We start from the raw sequence: 21777 nt of genomic DNA, 5'->3' as shown, positions 1-21777 counted from the left end.
ACGGCATTTTGTTTTCATTCTAAAGGATTATAAAGAATGCAATATAAAATTACCACTTCATAAGAGATCACATAAAAGACCTTTGAAGTTTATATGCTATTTCAGGGTATAAAGATTTAATGAATAAAGATTTAAAAACTCATCTAAATTTGCTTTATCCAAACGTGAAAATAATTCTGTAGCAATTATTTTTATGTAATCTATTAAGTACCTGCTTCCAGATTGTCCAATAATTAACACTAATTTATTTAACTTACTCTACAATTTTAATAGCAGCTTCAAATTATGGATGGAAATGATATTTGGGATTAATTACAAAGGAATCAGAAGAAGGAGTGAGAAGGAGGAAATTAAGAGACTGGTTTTAATTGTTGTACTGTTGTTGCTGTAGTATCTCAGTGTTCTGAACATTATTCTTTGTAATAGAGGATAAAGGATGTAAATAATGTCAATCAGATCCCAATATGTAATATTACATTTTTAATAAAATAATTCTACTATAATTACGGTTTACTTATTCTTAGAAATTGTTAGAGCTAGAAGAAAAGAGATCATCCAATTTAATTCTCTGAAATATAAGTAAAGAAATTGAGTCCTAGATTGGTGAGCTGACTTGTCAAAAGTTACACATGAGATTAGTGGCAGATGCTAAATATTTTATTAACTACCACTACGAGCCCCCTTTCTACTAAACCAATCCGGTGAGTTCATTTCAAAGGTCCGCTAAGTGATTTTTGTCTTTTTTATTTTTTGACAGGGTCTGATAGTAGTACCAGACAAAAACATGCAGAAAAACTTCATTAATATAAAAATGCAAGCTGAAGAGAGTAAGACATAAACAGACAGGAACATTTTACAAGGCCCAGGAAATCAAAGTCGTGCAGGATTTAGCTTACAGTCATCTCCTGATTATCCATCAAAATGGAAGTAAGGCTAACTGGGATAACAGGTAGTCTTGATCAAGTACTCACTGTATGGGAGACACTGTGCTAAGCCTTTTTTACGTGTGCTGTCTCACTGAATCTTCACAACTACCCTATGAGATGATAAAGGCTGCACCAGGAGGCTAGATAACTTGCCCAATTGCACAACTTGTAGTGGAAGAGGCAGAGTTCAATTCCAAGTCTCCTGGATTTCAAATTCAACACTCTGTCTGCTGCTGCAGGGTGTTCAGCTCATTACCCACATTGATGTTCTCACTGAATGCTCGCTCTTAAGTCCCTGAATCTCAAGAAGGCAACTCACAACCAACGGCATCAACTAATCTTGGGCTTCTCTTCCCAAAGAAAGATCATTGGCAGTAAGGCCCAAACAAAGGCAAATGTGACGGGATCCATGGACAATGTAGGGACTTGTCTCTGCAGGCAAATGATACATACTCTGTGCATCTTAAAATTACCTTGTGTCTCTTATAGAGCTAGGCGTAGCATTTAGTAAGCATTCAATAAATGTCTGCTGAAGAAATGCATAAATGAGAGCAAATGAGGAGTCTAAGGACCCGGAAAGTAAGGCTAGTTACGGTACTAGCTGTGGATAACCAAGAGTTGACTGCAGTTAACATATTTACCAATAAGAAAAAGGATACAAATTCTTTCCTTCACAAATTCACAGTTCTATGTAAACATCAATTAAAAAAATTACACACACACACACAAGCACATTTCTTGAGAAGGCAAGCCAGATTCAACACTTAAAATGTACATAAGCATATTAATACAAGGTATCATGCAGACCATGAAAAACACAGTGTGCAATTCATCCCTGAAGGAACTACCTTTAAGGAAGAATAAAGAATCGGCAGAAAATGCTCTGCAAGAAACCAAGACAAGGGCTAAAAGGAGAAAAAAGCAGACAGAGACCATCACCTGGAGAACTTTAGGGAGTTAAGCTGTAGTTAAATAGAAGCTGCTCTTGACTGAAAACTTACCTTAGGAACATAATGTTATTAGAACTTGCACCATTCTTATATGGACACATTTTACCATCATTCTGACTAGGTTACAGATGTACCACTTTCCATTACCTATTAATTCAACTCAAATTATTTTCACCTGTATTACCTTACTTGGTCCTCACGACTCTGTGAGGCTGGCGGGACTTGCAAAAAGACAAAGAGTAATATTAACATTAAAGTTAATTAAAGTTAATATTTGTTGGTGGCAGGAGAAGGGGACTGTTATAGTTTAAATGGCACCAGAAGTTTTACTTCATTGTCACTACATTTCTTTTATAGGCTAATTGACCTGCTACCTGAAGAATTACTTTATGAAACTGGAAAGCATGATACAACTAAAGAAAATATTATCACCAAATAGTCTGCAGAAGATAATGGAAAGTGTTTTTCAAAAGTAGGCTCTTAGAATAAGATCCAGAATTCTTTTTGTTTTTTTTTTTTTTTTTTTTTTTTTTTGGGGCTTGAGCCAGAATTCTTTTTGTAACATAGTATAGTCTTTTGGAATAATGAAAGAAGAACAGGCAAATACATATGCAATACTCAACTCTCCAACAACTAAACAAAAGTGAAATTAAAGCAATGAGATTCTACTTTTTTCCTATCCTATTTACACGTTCAAAATAATAATATCAAGTGGGGAATTGGGCTCTTTCACTCACTGCTGTAGAAGTATAAAGCTGTTATAAGCTTTTAATGTTTACTAAAATTTAAGATGCAAATTACACAGTAATTCCACTTGTGATTTAATTTTTTTAAAATTAAAGAAAGAGAGAGAATGAGTGGGGGAGATGGGCAAAGGGAGAAAGAGAGAGAATCTCAGGCACACTTCACGCTCTGTGTGGAGCCCAATGTTGTGCTTGATCCCACAACCCCGGGATCATGATCTGAACCAAAATCAAGAGCCAGATGTTCAACCAACTGAGCCACCTAGGTGCCCCTAAATTTTTTCTTGAACTCATAACCCCAAGACTCAGAGTCACATGCTCTACCAACTGAGCCAGTCAAATGCCCCAACTTGTAGTGATTTATACTAAGGAATTACTATTATGAACGCATAGGAATATACACACATGGATTTTTCTCTGTATTATTGTTTCTAATAAAAAAGTGGAAGCAATCTAAATATTCATCAATAAGAGTAGGTTAAATTATGGAGTACCCATATAATGGAACACAATACAGACTTTGAAAAAAATAGATTTGTGTGTACGTGTGTATGCACATGTGGGTATGTTTTTTAACTTGGAGAGCTATGATATACGTTGTTTTGTAAAGAATAAGATGCATAATCAAAAATACAGGAAGTTTCTTTTTTATCACACAACATTTAGAGGTACATATATTCAATTACATATACATTACATAATATTCTATAAGCATAGAAAACAAAAAGAATATATATTAACATCCAGGGAATAGGGAAGAGAAAGAGTGAAACCTTCACTGTCTACTGTATACATTTGTGTTGTCAAAATTTGTTATGATAAATATATAATAACTTTGTATGTAAATATGTTTTTAAATGGTTAATGGTAAAAATAACATCATAAGAGCAATGTCTTCTAGCCAAAAATAGTGGACAAAAGCCCAGCAAAAACTGTTGACAAATAACAAAACATTTATTCACAGCAAAACATAAAAAAGATCAGTAACTCAGGAAAATTTATTAAATGTTCATAAATACCAAGTCAAAGTCATACCATAGTAAGTATTGTTTTTTATATATGTATTTTATTTTTAAGGTTTATTTTTTATTTTTAAGTAGGCTACATGCCCAACGTGGGGCTTGAACTCATGAACTCAAGATCAAGAGTCATGTGCTCTATTGACTGAGCCAGGCAGGCGCCCCTATATTTGTTTTTTGTTTTTAAGTTTATTTATTTATTTTGAGAAAGAGAGAGAGTGCATGTGCGCATGCTAATTAATGGGAGAGTGGCAGAGAAAGAGGGAGGGAGAATCCCATGCAGGCTCCTTGCTGTCAGCGTAGAGCCCAAAACGGGGCTTGAACTCACAAACTGTGAGATGATGAAATCAAGAGTCAGACACAACTGACTGAGAGACCCAGGTGCCCCTATATTTGTATTTTTTTTTAATTTTTTTAACATTTATCTTTATTTTTGAGACAGAGAAAGACAGAGCATGAGCGGGGGAGAGGCAGACAGAGAGGGAGACACAGAATCGGAAGCAGGCTCCAGGCTCTGAGCTGTCAGCACACAGCCCGACGCGGGGCTCGAACTCATCAACTGAGAGATCGTGACCTGAGCTGAAATCGGACACTCAACCAACTGAACCACCCAGGCGCCCCCCTATATTTGCATTTTAAATACAAATGCTAAGTGGTGGCCCAAAGAGTGCACTGCTAAAATAAAACTGATCGTCACAAAAATTTCCAATGATTAGGTTAGGCATCGATCTACTCTATTATGAAATAGAGAGCAACAGATAGGTGTATAGTATAAAATTACTGGTAATTATCAGATTATTAATATCACATATGTCTCTCATGATGTCCTCCTGGTATATATCATCTTTTCTTTTTTTCTTAAGATTTTTCTAAAGTAATCTCTACACCCAGCATGGGGCTCAAACTCATAACCCCAAAATCAAGAATCACATGCTCTTCTGAATGAGTCAGCCAGGTGCCCCTGTATCATCTTTTTTCTCAGGCAAAGAAGAGCTCAAGAAGGAGGTAGTCAAGTATTCAGATTTGAAGAAATAATTTCCATCTCTACACAGAGGAGGAAACACTTTTCTTGCTAAAAACTTTAAGTGCGTAAGCAGAATTCTTGTCAACAAATCAAGTCATTCAAGCCAGCATGCCAATCTTGAAAAGGGGGGTGGTGCAAGAAAAAGATAAATGTATCAAGGATTCTGCTAGTTATATGAGAAATCAAATACTCTAAGTTATACACAGAGCAGAAAAAAGAATGGTCAAAAGAAAAAAAAAGCAATAGCTATTTTTATAGAATCAAATTATCTGGGTTGAAAAAGCCTTTAAAGGTCATGTAGTCTGGGGTGCCTGGGTGGCTCAGTCGGTTAAGTGGCCAACTCTTGATTTCAGCTTAGGTCATGAACTTATGATCAGAAGGTGCCAGACCCAGAGACTTCAGAGGCCTTGAGTCCATGTTCCGTGAAGAATGGCCAAAGCAACAGGGGTGTCCAAGCTGGAGAAGAGGAGATCTAGCATGCGATGAAAATTACCTTCGAGAGTCAGAGGACTGTTTTATGGAAGAGGGACTAGAGTTACTGACCTAGGTGCCAGAGAAAAATTTAAGAAATGGCAAATAGAATTATAAGAAAACAATTTTTCATCTGGTAATAAAGAAGAAATTTCTAATAGCTGTCCTGAGATAAAATGTGGTAACTCTGGAATGTGATTGCTATCACTAAAACAGGCATCTATGCTCAGGTTTTAGAGAAAAGAGAAAAAACATTAGATAGGGAGATGGACTAAATGACCTTTATTTCTTTGTTGGTTTTTATTTGGTTGTTTAAAGTCTATTTATTTTGAGAGAGAGAGAGTTGGGGAGGGGCCGAGAGAGAATCCTAAGCAGGCTCCACCCTTGGCACAGAGCCCAGTGCAGGGCTTGATCTCATGAACCATGAGATCATGACCTGAGCCGAATCAAGAGTTGGACTCTCAACTGACTGAGCCAACCAGGTGCCCTATAAGGCTGTCTAAATCTAATCTGTCTAAATCTCTTTTAAAATATCTTTTATTCCTATTCCTGTTTCAACCATAAAGCTAAATTATATACAATTTAAACATTATAGATGTGCATAAATGGCAATTGGAAAGTGCTTTAAAATTCCGCCCCCCAGAATGTCAAGAGTTACCATTTTTTCCTATATATACTTGTACCATCATACATACTACTTATTAGCATCATACTTGATCTACTCTTTCACAGCCTGCTTTTTCCACATAGCAATATGTATTAGACATACTTCCATATCAGGACATACAGCCCTACCTCATTTTAGCAACACGAGTATTCTACCAGATGCATATCCACTGAGGAACAGGTTAGCTATTTTCAATAGTTTACTTATATAAACAATATTGTAGCAAATGTCCACGTGTGTGTGTGTGTGTGTGTGTGTGTGTATAGGTACATATATAATATCTTCATACATTCTTGCTACCATTTCTACAAAATGCATTAGAAATGTGTGTTATATGTAAAACTATTATATGTAACATTTCCAATATGTAGAACATAGGCATGTCCATTTAAATTTGGATAATTTGGGGGCACTTGGGTGGCTTGGTCGGTTAGGTGTCCGACTTCGGCTCAGGTCATGATCTCACGGTCCGTGAGTTCGAGCCCCGCGTCGGGCTCTGTGCTGACAGCTCAGAGCCTGGAGCCTGTGTCAGATTCTGTGTCTCCCTCTCTCTCTGCCCCTCCCCTGTTCATGCTCTGTCTCTCTCTGTCTCAAAAATAAATAAACGTTAAAAAAAAAAGTAAAAAAAAAAATAAATTTGGATAATTTTGTCAATTTGCCTTCTTTTTTTAATTTTTTATTATTTATTTATTTATTTATTTATTTTTCAGTTTCCTGGTTTTATTATCAAATTTATTGTCAAATTGGTTTCCATACAACACCCAGTGCTCATCCCAACAGGTGCCCTCAATACCCATCACCCACCCACCCCTCCCTCCCACCCCCCCATAAACCCTCAGTTTGTTCTCAGTTTTTAGGAGTCTCTTATGTTTTGGCTCCCTCCCTCTCTAACCATTTTTTTTCTTCCCCTCCCCCATGGTCTTCTGTTAAGTTTCTCAGGATCCACATAGAGTAAATGTTTATTTACTCTTGAGAGAGAGAGAGAGAGAGAGAGAGCGCGCACAAGCAGGGGAGGGGCAGAGAGAGAGGGAGACACAGAATCTGAAGCAGGCTCCAGGCTCTGACCTGTCAGCACAGAGCCCATCTGAAGTCTGAGCTGAAGTCAGACGCTTAACTGACTGAGCCACTCAGGCGCCCCTGTCAATTTGAAAAGTTTTTGCCAATGTATAGTCTCACCAACAATGTTGTTGTTGAAAACAAAATACATACATCTAGGGGCAGTCTGACTCCTCATAGTGGGGGGCTTCACCGTCCTCCTGTTTTGGATACCAGCTTCACATAATGCAGCCCAAGATAGTATTCGTCTTTTGTGGAGCCATTTCACACAGTTCACAGTTATCTACAACTTGTAAAACCTTTTGCACAAATTTCTGTTAAACCACACCTTCCCCATTTTATGTCCAAGAAGTTTTGTTTTTAGACCCAAGGACAAAGAATTCTCTATCTCAAAAGAATATAGTCAAAGCAATGTAAAACATGGGCTTACCAATTCATTTTTCGTGTTTAGGTTACTCTCCAGCTCCTCATAGCTCTGTTTTTGTAACATGGCCTCCTCTTTCAGTGATTTGTTCAATTTATCTTGACTTTTAATTTCCTCAAGGAACCTTGTCTGTGCGCTCCGAAGCTCTTCAGTTTCCGTTGTCTTCTTTTCCAGGTCTCTTTCCAGTCTCTCTACCTCTTCTGCCAACACAAATGTAATAGTTTATTGAGCATTGTATTTTCTACTTGAATAAAGGTAAGACTATCTCTCAAATAATAGCAAAAGAAGTCTTACAACAGTAGAGGTATAATTCTACTTTGAAAACTATTCACTATGGTTTTGGGGGAAAAAAAGACTATCTTGAGCTAGAAAGTGATTTATACTAAGAGGTAAGAAGGCATTATCATTTGGATAACAATTTTAAAAGGTAACACTTTACTTCCAAGTATTTCATTCAATTAGTTTGTTGGTAAATGAGGGTTTTTTCCAGGTCTCCTACTAAAATACATGCAATATTTTATTTCATATTCGTAAGCATGTTTGTAAAATACTGTGCGATCTTAAAAATCATTCAAAGGCTTCCAACTATGCTTAGAATAGGATCCAAAACGCTTACATGAAGAACTGACAAAGCTCTTCATGATTTGGTCCCAAAGTCCCTCTCCAGCCTCATTGTCAAGTCCACCCCACTGCAGCCTTTCTGAAGTGACTCTACTCCTTCATATTTGTGATGGCTCTTCTTACCTGCGGGCTTTTATTCACACCTCTGCCCGGAACTTTCTTCCTCTACCTCCTACTGGCTTATTTTGTATCCTCTAGGTCTCGATTTTGGAAAATGTTTTGAGAAGCCTGCTCTGACTCGATCCTCTCCCCAGGTGTGATGTTTCCTAGGTATGCTCTTAGGTTACCCTGCATCTGTGCCGTGGCCTTCATCACCCAATGAGTTGTAAGATGTGATCAAATAGCTAGGCTGTCGGCCTTTCCCACTAAACCTTTGTAAAAGCAGAAACTGCATGTGTCTGGTTCACTACTGGATCCCAAGAGCCTTAAAGGCTCCTAATTAATATTCAAAGTCATGTTCATAAGTAATTTAAACATTTGCCCGAAAACTGTATTTATATGATGACTTTCCTTTGCATTATTTATATTTTCAATGATTCCAAAACATAAACTCCAGGGTAACAAATATGGAGTTAAAATAAAATAAATAAATAAAAATGTGTCCTATTTCGCAAGCATGAGATCAAACCATATGAAACTGCTGTTTTCGTAAGTCAAAATGGACTAACATCAATTTCAAATGATAGAACATAGACTCATTTCCTAATGCTCTGACATAACTATTTCAGACCTTTCTCTTTCTTTTCAAGACTCCCATACTCCTTTCATTTTCTTTCTCAGCTGATGACCTCATATTCCACTGAGAAAACTTAGACCCCCACCCCCCGGGAACTTTCTCATTTTCCTACCACCAAAGCAATAAAACTACCCACAACTGCACACATCTTTGCTCCCTTCTGATAAAGTGTCTCTCTTATCAAGAGACAATCTTTCCTCTTTTTCTCTGATCCCATCTTGGGCCGTAAGAATTGAGCCATGATTGTCCCTCCACTCCACTCCTGAATATTCTCTTTCTTTCTTTGGTTACTGCATTCAGTTCTGCCCATTTCCTGGTCTGGAAGCTATAGGTGAATAAATATATATATGTATATGTATATGTGTGTGTGTATATATATATATTTTTTTTAACTGAAAAATTTAAATGATTTAAAAAATCATTTATTAGGTACTAGGAGAGAGAAATTATGGGAGAAAATTTCAAATATTCACCCAAATGTCTCCCTTCCATTCACTCTTGGATCTATATAATCTAGCATTTTTACAACCACTCCTTATATGTTGCCCATCTAAAGCACTTCTCTGTGCCCATCTTATTTTCTCTTTATGTCTTAGCAACATTCAACGTAGCTGACCACTTCCTCTCATGAAATCTTGGGGTTTTGCAACCTACTACTTCCTGGGTTTCCCCTTACCTTGTTGGCCTCTCTTAGTCTTCTTAGGTGGCTCACCTTCTTGCTCCTCCCAACGCCTGTCTGAGTGAGCCAATCAATTCCAGTGGGATTAAATTCTGTTATGCTGACAAACAATATCTCTAGGACAGATCTCTTTGAACTTCAGATGCACATTTCCAACCTTCTTCTTGGTTGTCTCACAGCCATTCAAACTCAGCATTCTGAATTCTCCCTTTTTTATGTACAATATCACCAATCGAATCACTTACTTAAGCCAGAAGCCTGGGAAATATCCAATTCATTAGAAAATGTTGCTAATTCTACCTCCAAAACTGATCTGTCTATTCCACATCCACCACCTAAATACAAGCCACCATTTCTAGCCTAGATTACCATAATAGCCTCTGAACAAGTCCTTTTATCTTCATTTGCCTTGTTCTAAATCAATCTCCATCTTGCATTAAAAATCAACTTTAAAAAAAATTTTAGTTCCAGTATTTTTTTTAATGTTTATTTATTTTTGAGAATGAGAGAGAGAAAGCAAGCATGAGCAGGGGAGGGGCAGGGAGAGAGGAGGACAGAGGATCTGAAGCAGGATCTGCGCTAACAGCACAGAGCCCGATGCGGGACTTGAACTCACGAACCCTGAGACCATGACCTGAGCCGAAGTCAGATGCTCAACCAACTGAGCCACCCAGGCGCCCATCCAGTATTCTTAACATACAGTGTTATATTAGTTTCAGGTATACAATATAGTGATTCAACAATTCTACACACTACTCAGTGCTCTCATCATGCTAAGTGTACTCTAAAAATAATCATTAATATATAAACTGGATTGTGTCCCACTGCTGCCTAAAAATTCTCAATTGCTTCCCATTGCCCCTGAAATAAAATCCAAACCCCAAGGCCCTGTGTCATCTCATGCCTCCCCCCATCTCTCCCAACTTTTGCTTGAGCGACTCTGCAGTCGTACTGATCTTTCAGTTCCTTAATTTACCAGGGTCTTTCCAGCCTGAGAGTGCAAGCAAGCTGTCCCTCTCCTTGAATGCCTTTGTTTACATGGCTAATCCTCTCCTGCCTCTGCCTTCTGCTTACAGGTCACTTCCTCAGAGAGCCATACCTTTACATCACTTTACCCAAAAGCGTGTCCTCCTCTGTTATTTTACCTGAGTTTCCTTGCTTTTTGTCTCTTTTCCACTACAACACAAGCTGCCTGAAGGCCAGTACCAATATCTTGTTCACCATTGTATCCTCGGTGCCGGACACAGTGCCTGGCTCACAGTACGTGCTCAATGAATATTTGCCAAGTCTTAATAATGTTAATGTACAATTGTTGTATAATGATGTTGATGTCAATTGATTTATGATGCATTTTCCACGCAAATTGTAATAGCATTATAAAGTTCATATGTCAATATATTTTTCTGGATAACTCCTGCAAATAAATTCCTCCCCCACCCAAATTTAGTTTTTTAAAAATGTCACCTTACCTAAACTGAATCTCTCAAAAGCTTCCTGTCTGTCCTGAGTAGTTACTGGCTGACCTTCCAGACTTTCTAATGAGCGAAGGTGAAAAATGGTAAACTGGATGTAATGAGGAAGGGCCACAACTGGATTTTCAAGTAGGATCAGAGAAGTCAAATCTTGAAGTGGTTTCAACTTGCTTACATCTTGGAGCTGAAATGATATATAACATTAGTATTAGTCTAAGTTAACTTTAAAATAAAAACATACCCAAGGAAGTAAGAAATCAAGAAAACTGCTATCAGCATGGCAAGGAACCCATGGTCCTATGCATAGAACCCATTATCCAAAACTGGTGTGAGGGGAGGAACAGAAAGGGAGTATCTAGAGTATATCAGAGGAGTATTAGGCATTTTCCATATACCATTTCATTTATGATTCCTCACAATAACCTATGATATAAACACCACCTTAATTTTGGAGATGAAGAAACTGAGGTTCAAAGAAGTTAAATAACTTGCCCAAAGCTCAGAGCTTACAAATGAACAAAACAGGACCTGAATTCCAGTCTGTGTAACTTAAAACCTATTATCTTTTCACTGTACTGATTGAACACATCAAAAATATAAATGGCTATAAAAAAAGATTTTGGCAAATCTTCAGATAACGGTTAAAATTGGTAGTTAAAATAAATAAGAATATGGAGGGCTACTCACATTTTTGAAGTATGATTTTTATGTTTATCCAAAGAGGGATTTTAAAAGGTTGAGAAACACTATTTAAAAAAAAAATTTTGTTAACGTTTGTTAATTTTTTGAGAGAGAGAGAGCGTGAGCATGAGCAGGGAAGGAGCAGAGAAAGAGGGAGACAGAATCTGAAGCAGGCTCCAGGCTCTGAACTGTCATCACTGAGCCTGATGTAGGGCTGGAACCCACAAGCCATGAGATTATGACCTGAGCCAGTCATATGCTTAACTGACTGAGCCACCCAGGCGCTCCGAGAAACACTATTTTTAATAGCTAGTACAAATAAATCTTCTCTCACAAGTGAATGTGTATCACTCTTACTGATGTCAATGTCAAATATAAACTGGGATGAGAAAGTCATGCAAAATTAGAAATGATGATAAATACTTATTGAATGATTTTCCTGTTAACATCAGCTGACACCAAATCCTATCTGAAAATCAACTACTTTGAGAAGTATTTTTAGCAAATTTTAGATTCATGGCTCCCACTTTCCATCACTGCATGAGCCACAAGAGCTCCAAAGTGATGCTGTGCAACATAGTACAGGGCTTGGGCTCTTCTGAGGCTGTTGGGCTGTTGCAGTGAAATGGCACAGAGTCATCTTACCACAACTTTATAAAAGGTGAAATAAAAAAGCAAAGACAATGCGAATTGCACCGCAATTAAACAAATGTTGATTATCATTATTGGCTTCTATTGGTGAAGGTTTAAGGAATACAACCCTAAGAGTTATTTAGTGTTTTAAAGTTTTTAAAGCATTTTCACATCTATCATTTTATCTGAGCCCCATAACACGCCAGTAAGGAAAGAAGGCAGGGTAGAATTTGGTTTTTTTTCCAATTTAAACAATGAATTTTAGGCAGATAAAGGGATTTTCCAAGGTCACAGAAGGCAGGTCTAGACCCATATTAGAAGGCACAGCTTTTTTTTTTTTTTTTAATGTTTATTTATTTTTGAGAGACAAAGAGAGAAAGTATGTAAGCAGGGGAGCAGCAGAGAGAGAGAGAAAGAAAGACAGAATCTGAAGAGGCTCCAGGCTCTGAGCTCTCAGCACAGAGCCCCACGCGGGGCTCGAACTCACAAGCCATGAGATCACGACCTGAGCCAAAGTTGGAAGCTTAACTGACTGAGCCACCCAGGTGTCCCAGAAGGCACAGCTTTTATTGTCTATTCTATGACTGATGTTCTTTAAATTAGGCATGGTTGTTCCTCATTTTAATATTTAAATTTAAATAAATCAATGTTTTTACTTAAATACATATTGAACACCTGTGTAAACGTCAGAAGAAAATAATAAATTATACTCCAAAGAAAAATATACAGGATTATCAGATTGTGTGAGCCATGATAACAAAGTTGTTCTAATATAAAGAGCTAGTGATTAACCTTCTACAACACCTGACATTATAATCAAGCTTAATTTGTAAGTCTGAAAAAAACAAAGAACTCTGTTCCTGACATTCAGTGACCTGGATTTTGGCCCACGTTGTGTGCTTTGGGTAACAGACTCAACCCGAAAATGGAAAAAAGACTATACTCTCTGATAGTATTATAAAAATAATCCCTTTACTGCCTCCTTAAAAAAAGTTTTCTGAGGCTCAAATGAAATGGTAGATGCAGAAATCCTAAGAGGCCAACTCTCAGTTACCATGGAACTTTGCACAACCAGAAAGGCCTATATGTATTTACCCTAGAGAGTCCTTGATTATGCCTGAATTCGATATCTGGTCACAGGACCAAGAACTTTGAAAGAAGAAATCTCATTTTTTTTTTTTAAAAACTTAGATTTTAACTTTTTTTTCCACAAGTCTAAAAATTTGAAAAACATCCTTGCTACTCTGAATAACTTACCGATGAGATCTTGTTGCCTTTCAGATTGAGGATTCGCAAAGATTTTAACTTCTTCCCTAACCATATTGGGATATGTTCAATTTCATTTCCTGCAAGGTTTAGCTTTTGCAAATTATGCATATTTTCTATGCCTTCAATTTTGCTGGAAAAAATAAAATCAAATTTAGTAAATATAATGATACAGTCCTTCCCTTGTATGTTTAGAATAAATTGCCTTCGTTTTATGTGGGGTTAATTTTTGTAATTAAAATTTGTTAACCCTTTTTATAAATGAGAAACAAACAAAAAGTGGCTGAAAAGAAATTGATCAGAACAGCTAAGCTGCCAACTCTTCATTACTGGGTTCAGGAATCCTATGTATCTTACTATCAAACTTTAGGATCCCACAATACAGAAAAGAGTCTGTCCGTGGCATTCTAATCACTGTGAGAAGTACTAGTGGGAAGCTAGAGGAGAGGTGAAAATCTCAAGAGCACACACACGCTATGCCAGCAAGATATGGCTGCCATTTTGAACTTGTGGCCTCCCTAAAACAACACTATATTTATGAACATAAATATTTCAGTCAGAATATTTAAATCAATAAAGCATCACCCACACTGAGGAATTTTCACTGATGAAACATTTTCCCAACTGAATTGTCAAATTAATTTCTTGGTAAGTTTTCTATATGGGCAAATATTTCCAAGCTTTTATATCTTCATTTTCACTTTATTGGAATTGCTTTCATTACGATCAATTATTTTTTATATAAACCTTATGTTAAGGATTTAACTCATTAATCAGGTTTTTCCCCCATTCCATTTTTGCTGTATTAGAGCCTCTGCCACTGTTAGTTGTTTTATTTTGTTGGCCACTGTATCTACCAAGTCTAAGGCAGGGCGAAGTATATAAAGATTTTCAAGATTTGACAATTGCATCCTTTAGTTTATAACAGGTTTTCTATGTGTATTTTTTTGCCACTGCCAGTTTTATTATGTTTCTTTCTCACAGTAATATATACTATGAAGTGGAAACATGACTGAGAGTGTATTTCTTAGAGCAATAAACAAAAAACTTCAGGATAAACACATAGGATCAAAACACATTGGAATATCTTTAGGATCAAAATGATAGGGTTAAAACACTGCTTCCTGTCAACTTTCTTAATGTAATAAGGCAGTGGATCAAAGACTCTACCTGTGAAAACTTCCTGTCAAAAACAGAATTAAGATAAAACTTGGTACTCATGTATCTCCTTGGATAACGCTAGAAAGATATTATTCTGCACTTTAGTAATGCCAAAACACAAAAGCAGTTATATGTGAAGCACTAGGCTAGCAATGAATGAGGATCCAGGTGTCTGCTATTTCAAAGGACTCTTTCAATTCAGTAATGTGAGTGGCATTAATCTCTCTAACAAAGACAACCCTGCAATGCTACCTAAGGAAGTATTTACTTACCAGATTTTGTTATATGATAAGTTGAGTTCACGTAATTTTACCAGCTTGTCCATCTTCTCAATCTTCCCTATTATATTATAGCTGAGATTCAGTACTTCAAGTTTAACACATTTTTCCAAATTTTCGATATACTAATTGGAAACAAATGAATACTTTAGACAACAGATTCTTTGACATAAAGTACACCGTGTATGTATGTGCATCAGGGGCTGTTTTGATCAGTCACCAGAAAATAATAAACCCTTACTGCTCTCCTGGACAATCCCTTGGTACGGGATTCCTTTGACCAGGAATAGCAGCTCTCCCCAAACTTTCCTTGCCCTTCGACAGACAACACTTCCTATGTACTGAGACACTCAAGACTGTCCACCAAGAATTCCACCTCAACTTTTCTATCCCTCTCCCTCTTCTCCTTCTTTCCTCAAAGTACACTCTTTGAGGTACGTACACTCTTGCATCATCTCATCTACCCCCCTCCCCCCACCCCATGCTCTTGCATCTTCAATCTCTATCTCTCCTGGATCAAATTTAAAAAGTCACTATTCAGAGGCACCAGGGTGGCTTGGTCAGTTGAGCGTCCAACTCTTGATTTTGGCTCAGGTCGTGATCTCAACGTTCATGGGGTCGAGCCCCCCATCAGGCTCTGCATGGACAGCTTGGAGCCTGCTTGGGATTCTCTCTGTCCCTCTCTCTCTCTCTCTCTCTGCCCTCCCCCTACCCCCGGCTCCCTATCTCTCTCAAAATAAATAAACTTTTTTGAAAAGTCACTATTCAAAAGACAGCTATTATGCAGTTACTACATACCAGATACAGCACCAGGCAATGGATACCAATGAACTAGACCATCCCCCCTGCTGCAGGAGCCTTTTTTTGGCAGGCTCAGTCTCCTCTGTATAAAGCAAATCACCTCACGCTGAACCTGTTTTCCTATCAAGCTATCATTTTATCTCCTTTATTTGTGACCATGTCCTCACAAGAGTTGTGTACATTTGTTCATTCTGCTTTCCGTTTACTCTTACTCTATTGGTAAGGCACTATATCTTCTGCCTTTACTAGGTAATCAAATAGTTCTAAGACTGCCATTCATTCATCCATTCTACACATATTTCTCAAACATGGATTATGTGCCAGGAACTGTTCTAGGTACTGGAAATACAGTGCTGAATAAGGAAACCAAAGTCCTTGTTTTCATTCACGGAGAAAGCCAGTAAAGAAATAAACAACATTTTCAGACGTTGAAGCATATTCACAAGAAAAGAAAGATAATGTGACATGACAGCATGCAAGGAATCCAGAGGGCAGATCTGTCTGCTGTGTTCACTGTGATAGCATAAATGCCTGGCACATAATGGGCACTGAATAAATACTCGGTGACTGAAAGAATGAGGAGTCACTGAGAAGGGAGTTAATTGCAACTGGGTGGCACACAGAGGATGTACACTCAGCTGAGACCTAAATAACAAAAAGCCAGCTGTGTGAACAGGCAGAGTAAAAAAGAAAAAATACAAAGGCCCTAAAAGAATGAACTTGGTTGGTTTGAGAAGCAGAAGGACTTTTTAACCACCAGATCCAGATGACGTCTTCTAAGCTTTAGTCCTATTTAATGATTCCATGACATTTTTTATCATCCGTTTGTGCTTGATATTCTCCCTCCATTGGCCTCTCTCCATCATACTCTTAGATCTTCTGTTCTCATAGCCCCTTCAGCCTCTCCTCTGTGTGCTTTCTCTGATTCCCCTTCACTATTTCTCCTCTTAATGCTAGGCATTCTTCTAGGAAGCTCTATGTTCCCAGAGATCAGAAACCGAGCTTATTTACCTGTGTATGGTGTTCCTATAGCCTAACATAATGCCTGGCATATAATAAGCATACAGTAAATATTTACCACTTTGGTGTCATTTTTGCAACTTGTAAACTCTAGAATGTCTCCTTTTTCCTTTTTTAAAAAATTTTATTTATTTATTTTGAAAGGGGATAGGGACAGAGAGTGGGAGAGAGAATCTGCACTGTCAGTGCAGAGCCCTACATGGGGCTTGATCCCACGACCATGAGATCATGACCTGAGCCAAAATCAAGAGGCGGATTGAGCCACCAGCTGAGCCACCCAGGTGCCCTCTCCTGTTTCCTTTTTAATTACATAAGTAATACATAAATATATTCTAATGAAAATTTCAAACGAAACGTAAGAAGCTGTCTTCATCACGTCCCCAGGCCCATGTAAAAGATCAAACTGATCAAAGGTAGCCATTGTTGAAATACATCTGTACCTTTCAATTCATTTACATCCACACATACACATATATAAAAACAGAATTTTTAGATCTTACTATACAAGATGTTTTAGAACTTGCTTTTTTTCCCTATTAAATACACTGGACATTTTCTCATGTTAATACATAGAGTTCTAACTCAATTTTTTAAAAAACTTGGTAGTATTTCATGGTATACTGTATCACAATTCATTTAAAACCAATCCCCTATTGACATTTGGTTATTTCCAAATTTTCTATTTTAAATAATGCTTAATAAACATGCCTATATACTTTTGGATAAATGTATATGTAAATCGAGTACAACAGACATTGAGGAGCAGAATTGCTGGGTTAGTAAGTATAAATTCAGTAAATATAAACTCAATTTCTGGATCAAATAAGTACATTTGACATTTGGATAAATGCTACCAGTCTTTATAAAATGCAGCACCAATCTGTATGTCCCACTAAGACCATATGATAATATGCACTTCCCACACCTTTCTGAACATGAAATAATCCTTTTGATTCTTGTCCATTAGACACACAAGATGGAAAATGGTACCAAACTCTTATTTTATTTCATATTTATTTGATGTTAATTAAGTTGAATACATTTTCATGTCAGTATTAGTCATTTATAATACTTTTGCGAATGCCTTGTTCATACCCTTTGCACATTTTCCATTGAGTTGTCTCTCTTACCAAATTGTAGAAGCTCTTTACATTATATGGGTATTGTTACAGATGTTGAAAACAGTCCCTGCCAGTTTGTTGCTTTTAACTTTTTAAAAGGTACCTTTCATTAAACACTTTTTAATCTTTACACAAGCTAAGTCTGTCAATATTTTTCTACGTGGCATTAAGGCTGGTGTTTGCTTAAAGGGCTTTCCCGACTCTTCTAAAATATATTCTCCTATATTCTTTCCTAATACTGTTACGGTATTTCCGTGGGTTGGTTTTGCTTTGGTCTCCTTAAGATATTCAACCTTCTGGAATTAATTTTTGTGACTATTGTAGTAGGCATCTAAGTTTATATATTTTCCAGTTCAAAAATTTAAGTCATCTTTTACAATGTGTTCATATTGGATAGTTTATGAATAAACCAGTAAACACTCTAGAGCAGGGATCAACAAGCTTTTTTGGAAAAAGCCACGTAATGAATATTTTTGGCTTTGTGGGCCTTATAAAAAACAGCCACAGACAATATTCATGATAAATGAGTGTGGCTGTGTTCCAATAAAATTTTATTTACAAAAATAGGCAGCAGGCCCGATTTGGCCTTACAAGCTGTAGTTTGCCAATCACTTCTCTAGAGAGAATCCAATAATGTATAGAATAGTAACAGCTTATGAATGTGAAAATGTCATAGTTCTGACAGAACTTTCACTGGAAACAATACAATATCTGCTACAAATTAGCAAGAGATGTTACTGTAAATCTAATATAATCTTTTAATTTTTAGTTTTAAAACACAGGAAAATTAAAAACAATGTCCATATTTAGAAATGCTGATAACTTACCCTAAATTTCTTGCCACCATCTTTAGCAAGTGAAAGGTTCAGAGATTTTACCAAGGCCAAATTGTCCTGTTTAGTAAGTTTTTTAACAAGGGCCTCTGTAATATATCGGACTCCTGCATGTGAATCAGCTTCTGCAATTAGAGAAACAGATCATCATCAGTAGATGACACACATTTTCTGAAAAACATATTAGTTTGATGTTATATAACAAAAAAAAAATTGTTTTAAGCCATGCAAATATTAAAACAGCTGGTTAGTGCTAATTGCAATGTTTAAATGTTACTCTATATAGCATTATATAATAACAATTATATAGCATCTATAATAATGTCACTAAATATTAACCATGTATCACGCTGTGCTAAGTGCTTTACACTTAGAAAATTTGATTTGTAGGACAAATTTTTGAAATAGAAATTACTATATCTATTTATTTTTAAAAAATTATAACAGTTTGCTCAAGATCTTGTAACTAGTGATGTGCAAATCCAGGCTTGAATGCAGGCAGATGAATCTAAAACATACACTTGAAAAAAAAATTTAACGTTTATTCATTTTTTTGAGAGACAAGAGAGAGTGGGGGAGGGGAAGAGAGAGAGACAGAGACAAAATCCAAAGCAGGCTCCAGGCTCTGAGCTGTCAGCACAGAGCCCAACAAGGGGCTTAAACTCAGGAACCGTGAGATCATGACCTGAGTCGAAGTCAACTGCTCAACCAACTGAGCCACCCAGGCACCCCTAAAACTTACACTTTTAATAATTATGCAGCACTGAAGTTTCCAGCAATATTTTGATGTTAGCTTTTTTTTTTTTAAATAAACTGGCACTAACCTGGGTTTGTTTTTTAAATTCCAACGTAAAGTTCAAAAACACTGGAATTCTTTCTATATATATTTATATATACATACATGTGTACATATGTATAATTATTGTCTACGTAATTTATTGTGTGTGTGTGTGTATGTGTATATATATATATACACATACATAATTTATTGTCAAACTGGTTTCCATACAACACCCAGTGCTCATCCCAACAGGTGCCCTCCTCAATGCCCATCACCCACTTTCCCCTCTCCCCTACCTGCCATCAACCCTCAGTTTGTTCTCAGTATTTAAGAGTCTCTTATGGTTTGCCTCCTTCCCTCTCTATAACTTTTTTTCCCCCTTCCCCTCCCCCATGGTCTTCTGTTAAGTTTCTCAGGATCCACATAGGAGTGAAAACATACGGTATCTGTCTTTCTCTGCCTGACTTATTTCACTTAGCATCACACTCTCCAGTTCCATCCACGTTGCTACAAAAGGCCATATTTCATTCTTTCTCATTGCCAAGTAGTATTCCATTGTATATAAACCACAATTTCTTTATCCATTCATCAGTTGATGGACATTTAGGCTCTTCCCATAATTTGGCCACTGTTGAAAGCGCTGCTATAAACACTGGGGTACAAGCGCTCCTATGTATCAACACTCCTGTATCCCTTGGGTAAATTCCTAGCAGTGCTATTGCTGGGTCATAAGGTAGATCTATTTTCATTTTTTTGAGGAACCTCCACACTGTTTTCCAGAGCAGCTGTACCAGTATGCATTCCCACCAACAGTGCAAGAGGGTTCCCGTTTCTCCACATCCTCTCCAGCATCTATAGTCTCCTGATTTGTTCATTTTAGCCACTCTGACTGGCATGAGGTGATATCTGAGTGTGGTTTTGATTTGTATTTCCCTGATGAGGAGCAACGTTGAGCATCTTTTCATGTGCCTGTTGGCCATCTGGATGTCTTCTTTAGAGAAGTGTCTATTCATGTTTTCTGCCCATTTCTTCACTGGATTATTTGTTTTTCGGGTGTGGAGTTTGGTGAGTTCTTTATAGATTTTGGATTCTAGCCCTTTATCCCATATGTCATTTGCAAATAACTTTTCCCATTCGGTCAGTTGCCTTTTAGTTTTGTTGATTGTTTCCTTTTCAGTGCAGAAGCTTTTTATCTTGATGAGGTCCCAATAGGTCATTTTTGCTTTTAATTCCCTTGCCTTTGGAGATGTGTTGAGTAAGAAATTGCTGTGGCTGAGGTCAGATAGGTTCTTTTCCTGCTTTCTCCTCTAGGGTTTTGATGGTTTCCTGTCTCACATTCAGGCCCTTCATCCATTTTGAGTTTATTTTTGTGAATGGTGTAAGAAAGTGGTCTAGTTTCATCTTTCTGCATGTTGCTGTCCAGTTCTCCCAGCACCATTTGTTAAAGAGACTGTCTTTTTTCCATTGGATATTCTTCCCTGGTTTGTCAAAGATTAGTTGGCCATACATTTGTGGGTCCAATTCTGGAGTCTCTATTCTATTCCATTGGTCTGTGAGGAACACTGGAATTCTTAAAAATCTTTTCTTAAATGGTGAGAAACTCAAATTTGTTGGTCTTATAAATAGAGAATAACACCACATATTTTATAAAGCACTAACGTGATGGATTGCATACCCTGTCCTAAGCCTGCATATTGCTATCAAAGTTTATTAAAGCCATCTTACATTTTACAAAAGCGGCTGTAAAAAGAAAATTCTTTATGAGTCAGAAAAAATTAACGCCGGGTTCCCGATTCAGGCTGTGTGACAAAGATTTCCTATGACTGTTTATAATAAGTTAATATTACGTTTATTCTGGTTCCAAATAAAATGATTTTCCTTTACTTTGGAAAGAAATTAATATTCTAAAATATTAATCAAATTAGAGTCACCAATGTACCAACTGGAAGCAAGGGTATAGTCTAAACTCAATTGCTGATCTGATAAGGTTTATTAATAAAAACCGATCAAATAGATAGCTATGACTTCATGACTTAACAAAGAAATCACATAGTTTTCATTCACATTTAGTCACATTAAATCGTTTCTTTGAAAAAAAGAATCTGAAAACAGATTCCCACACTAACAGACTGTCTTTAAGAAAGAAATAAAAACAAAACCTTGGTGGAATATTTACATGTCCCTTACAGGAAAATCAGTCCGTTCACAGACAGGCACTCTGTCAATAAGCAGACTGGAATAGTGCAAGGGTGGATAACATTTCTGCACTGAATTAAGGCACTCCACTCTGAAGTGAACACATAGGCTTTTCCTCTAACCAAAGATGATGGTAAATTTGGCAGATGAGCACTAAGGCACTCTCCCACCACAGGAAATAAAGCTTCCTCTTTCTGGAAACTCCCTTCTCCTTTGCC

General features: G+C 37.1%; 1 protein-coding gene across 5 annotated transcripts in view; it reads right to left on the bottom strand.

The window, feature by feature from the left end:
* CNTRL (centriolin) overlaps positions 1 to 21777 on the bottom strand; it is an 83508-nt gene that overhangs the window by 54063 nt on the left and 7668 nt on the right. For 4 of the 5 annotated variants that reach the window (XM_042912440.1, XM_042912439.1, XM_042912442.1 and 1 more), the window contains 5 exons: positions 18577 to 18707; positions 14802 to 14932; positions 13360 to 13501; positions 10786 to 10972; positions 7287 to 7480 (listed from right to left, as the gene is read on the bottom strand). In XM_042912440.1, coding sequence (XP_042768374.1) covers positions 7287 to 7480; positions 10786 to 10972; positions 13360 to 13501; positions 14802 to 14932; positions 18577 to 18707 — 785 coding nt within the window. Of the gene's footprint in view, positions 1 to 7286; positions 7481 to 9313; positions 9576 to 10785; positions 10973 to 13359; positions 13502 to 14801; positions 14933 to 18576; positions 18708 to 21777 lie in introns of those variants that run through there. The other variant, XM_042912443.1, reaches the window with a different exon arrangement.

This window comes from Panthera leo, chromosome D4 (assembly GCF_018350215.1).
Source record: "Panthera leo isolate Ple1 chromosome D4, P.leo_Ple1_pat1.1, whole genome shotgun sequence".
Taxonomy (NCBI): domain Eukaryota; kingdom Metazoa; phylum Chordata; class Mammalia; order Carnivora; family Felidae; genus Panthera; species Panthera leo.
This window is presented reverse-complemented; position numbering and strand designations above follow the sequence as displayed.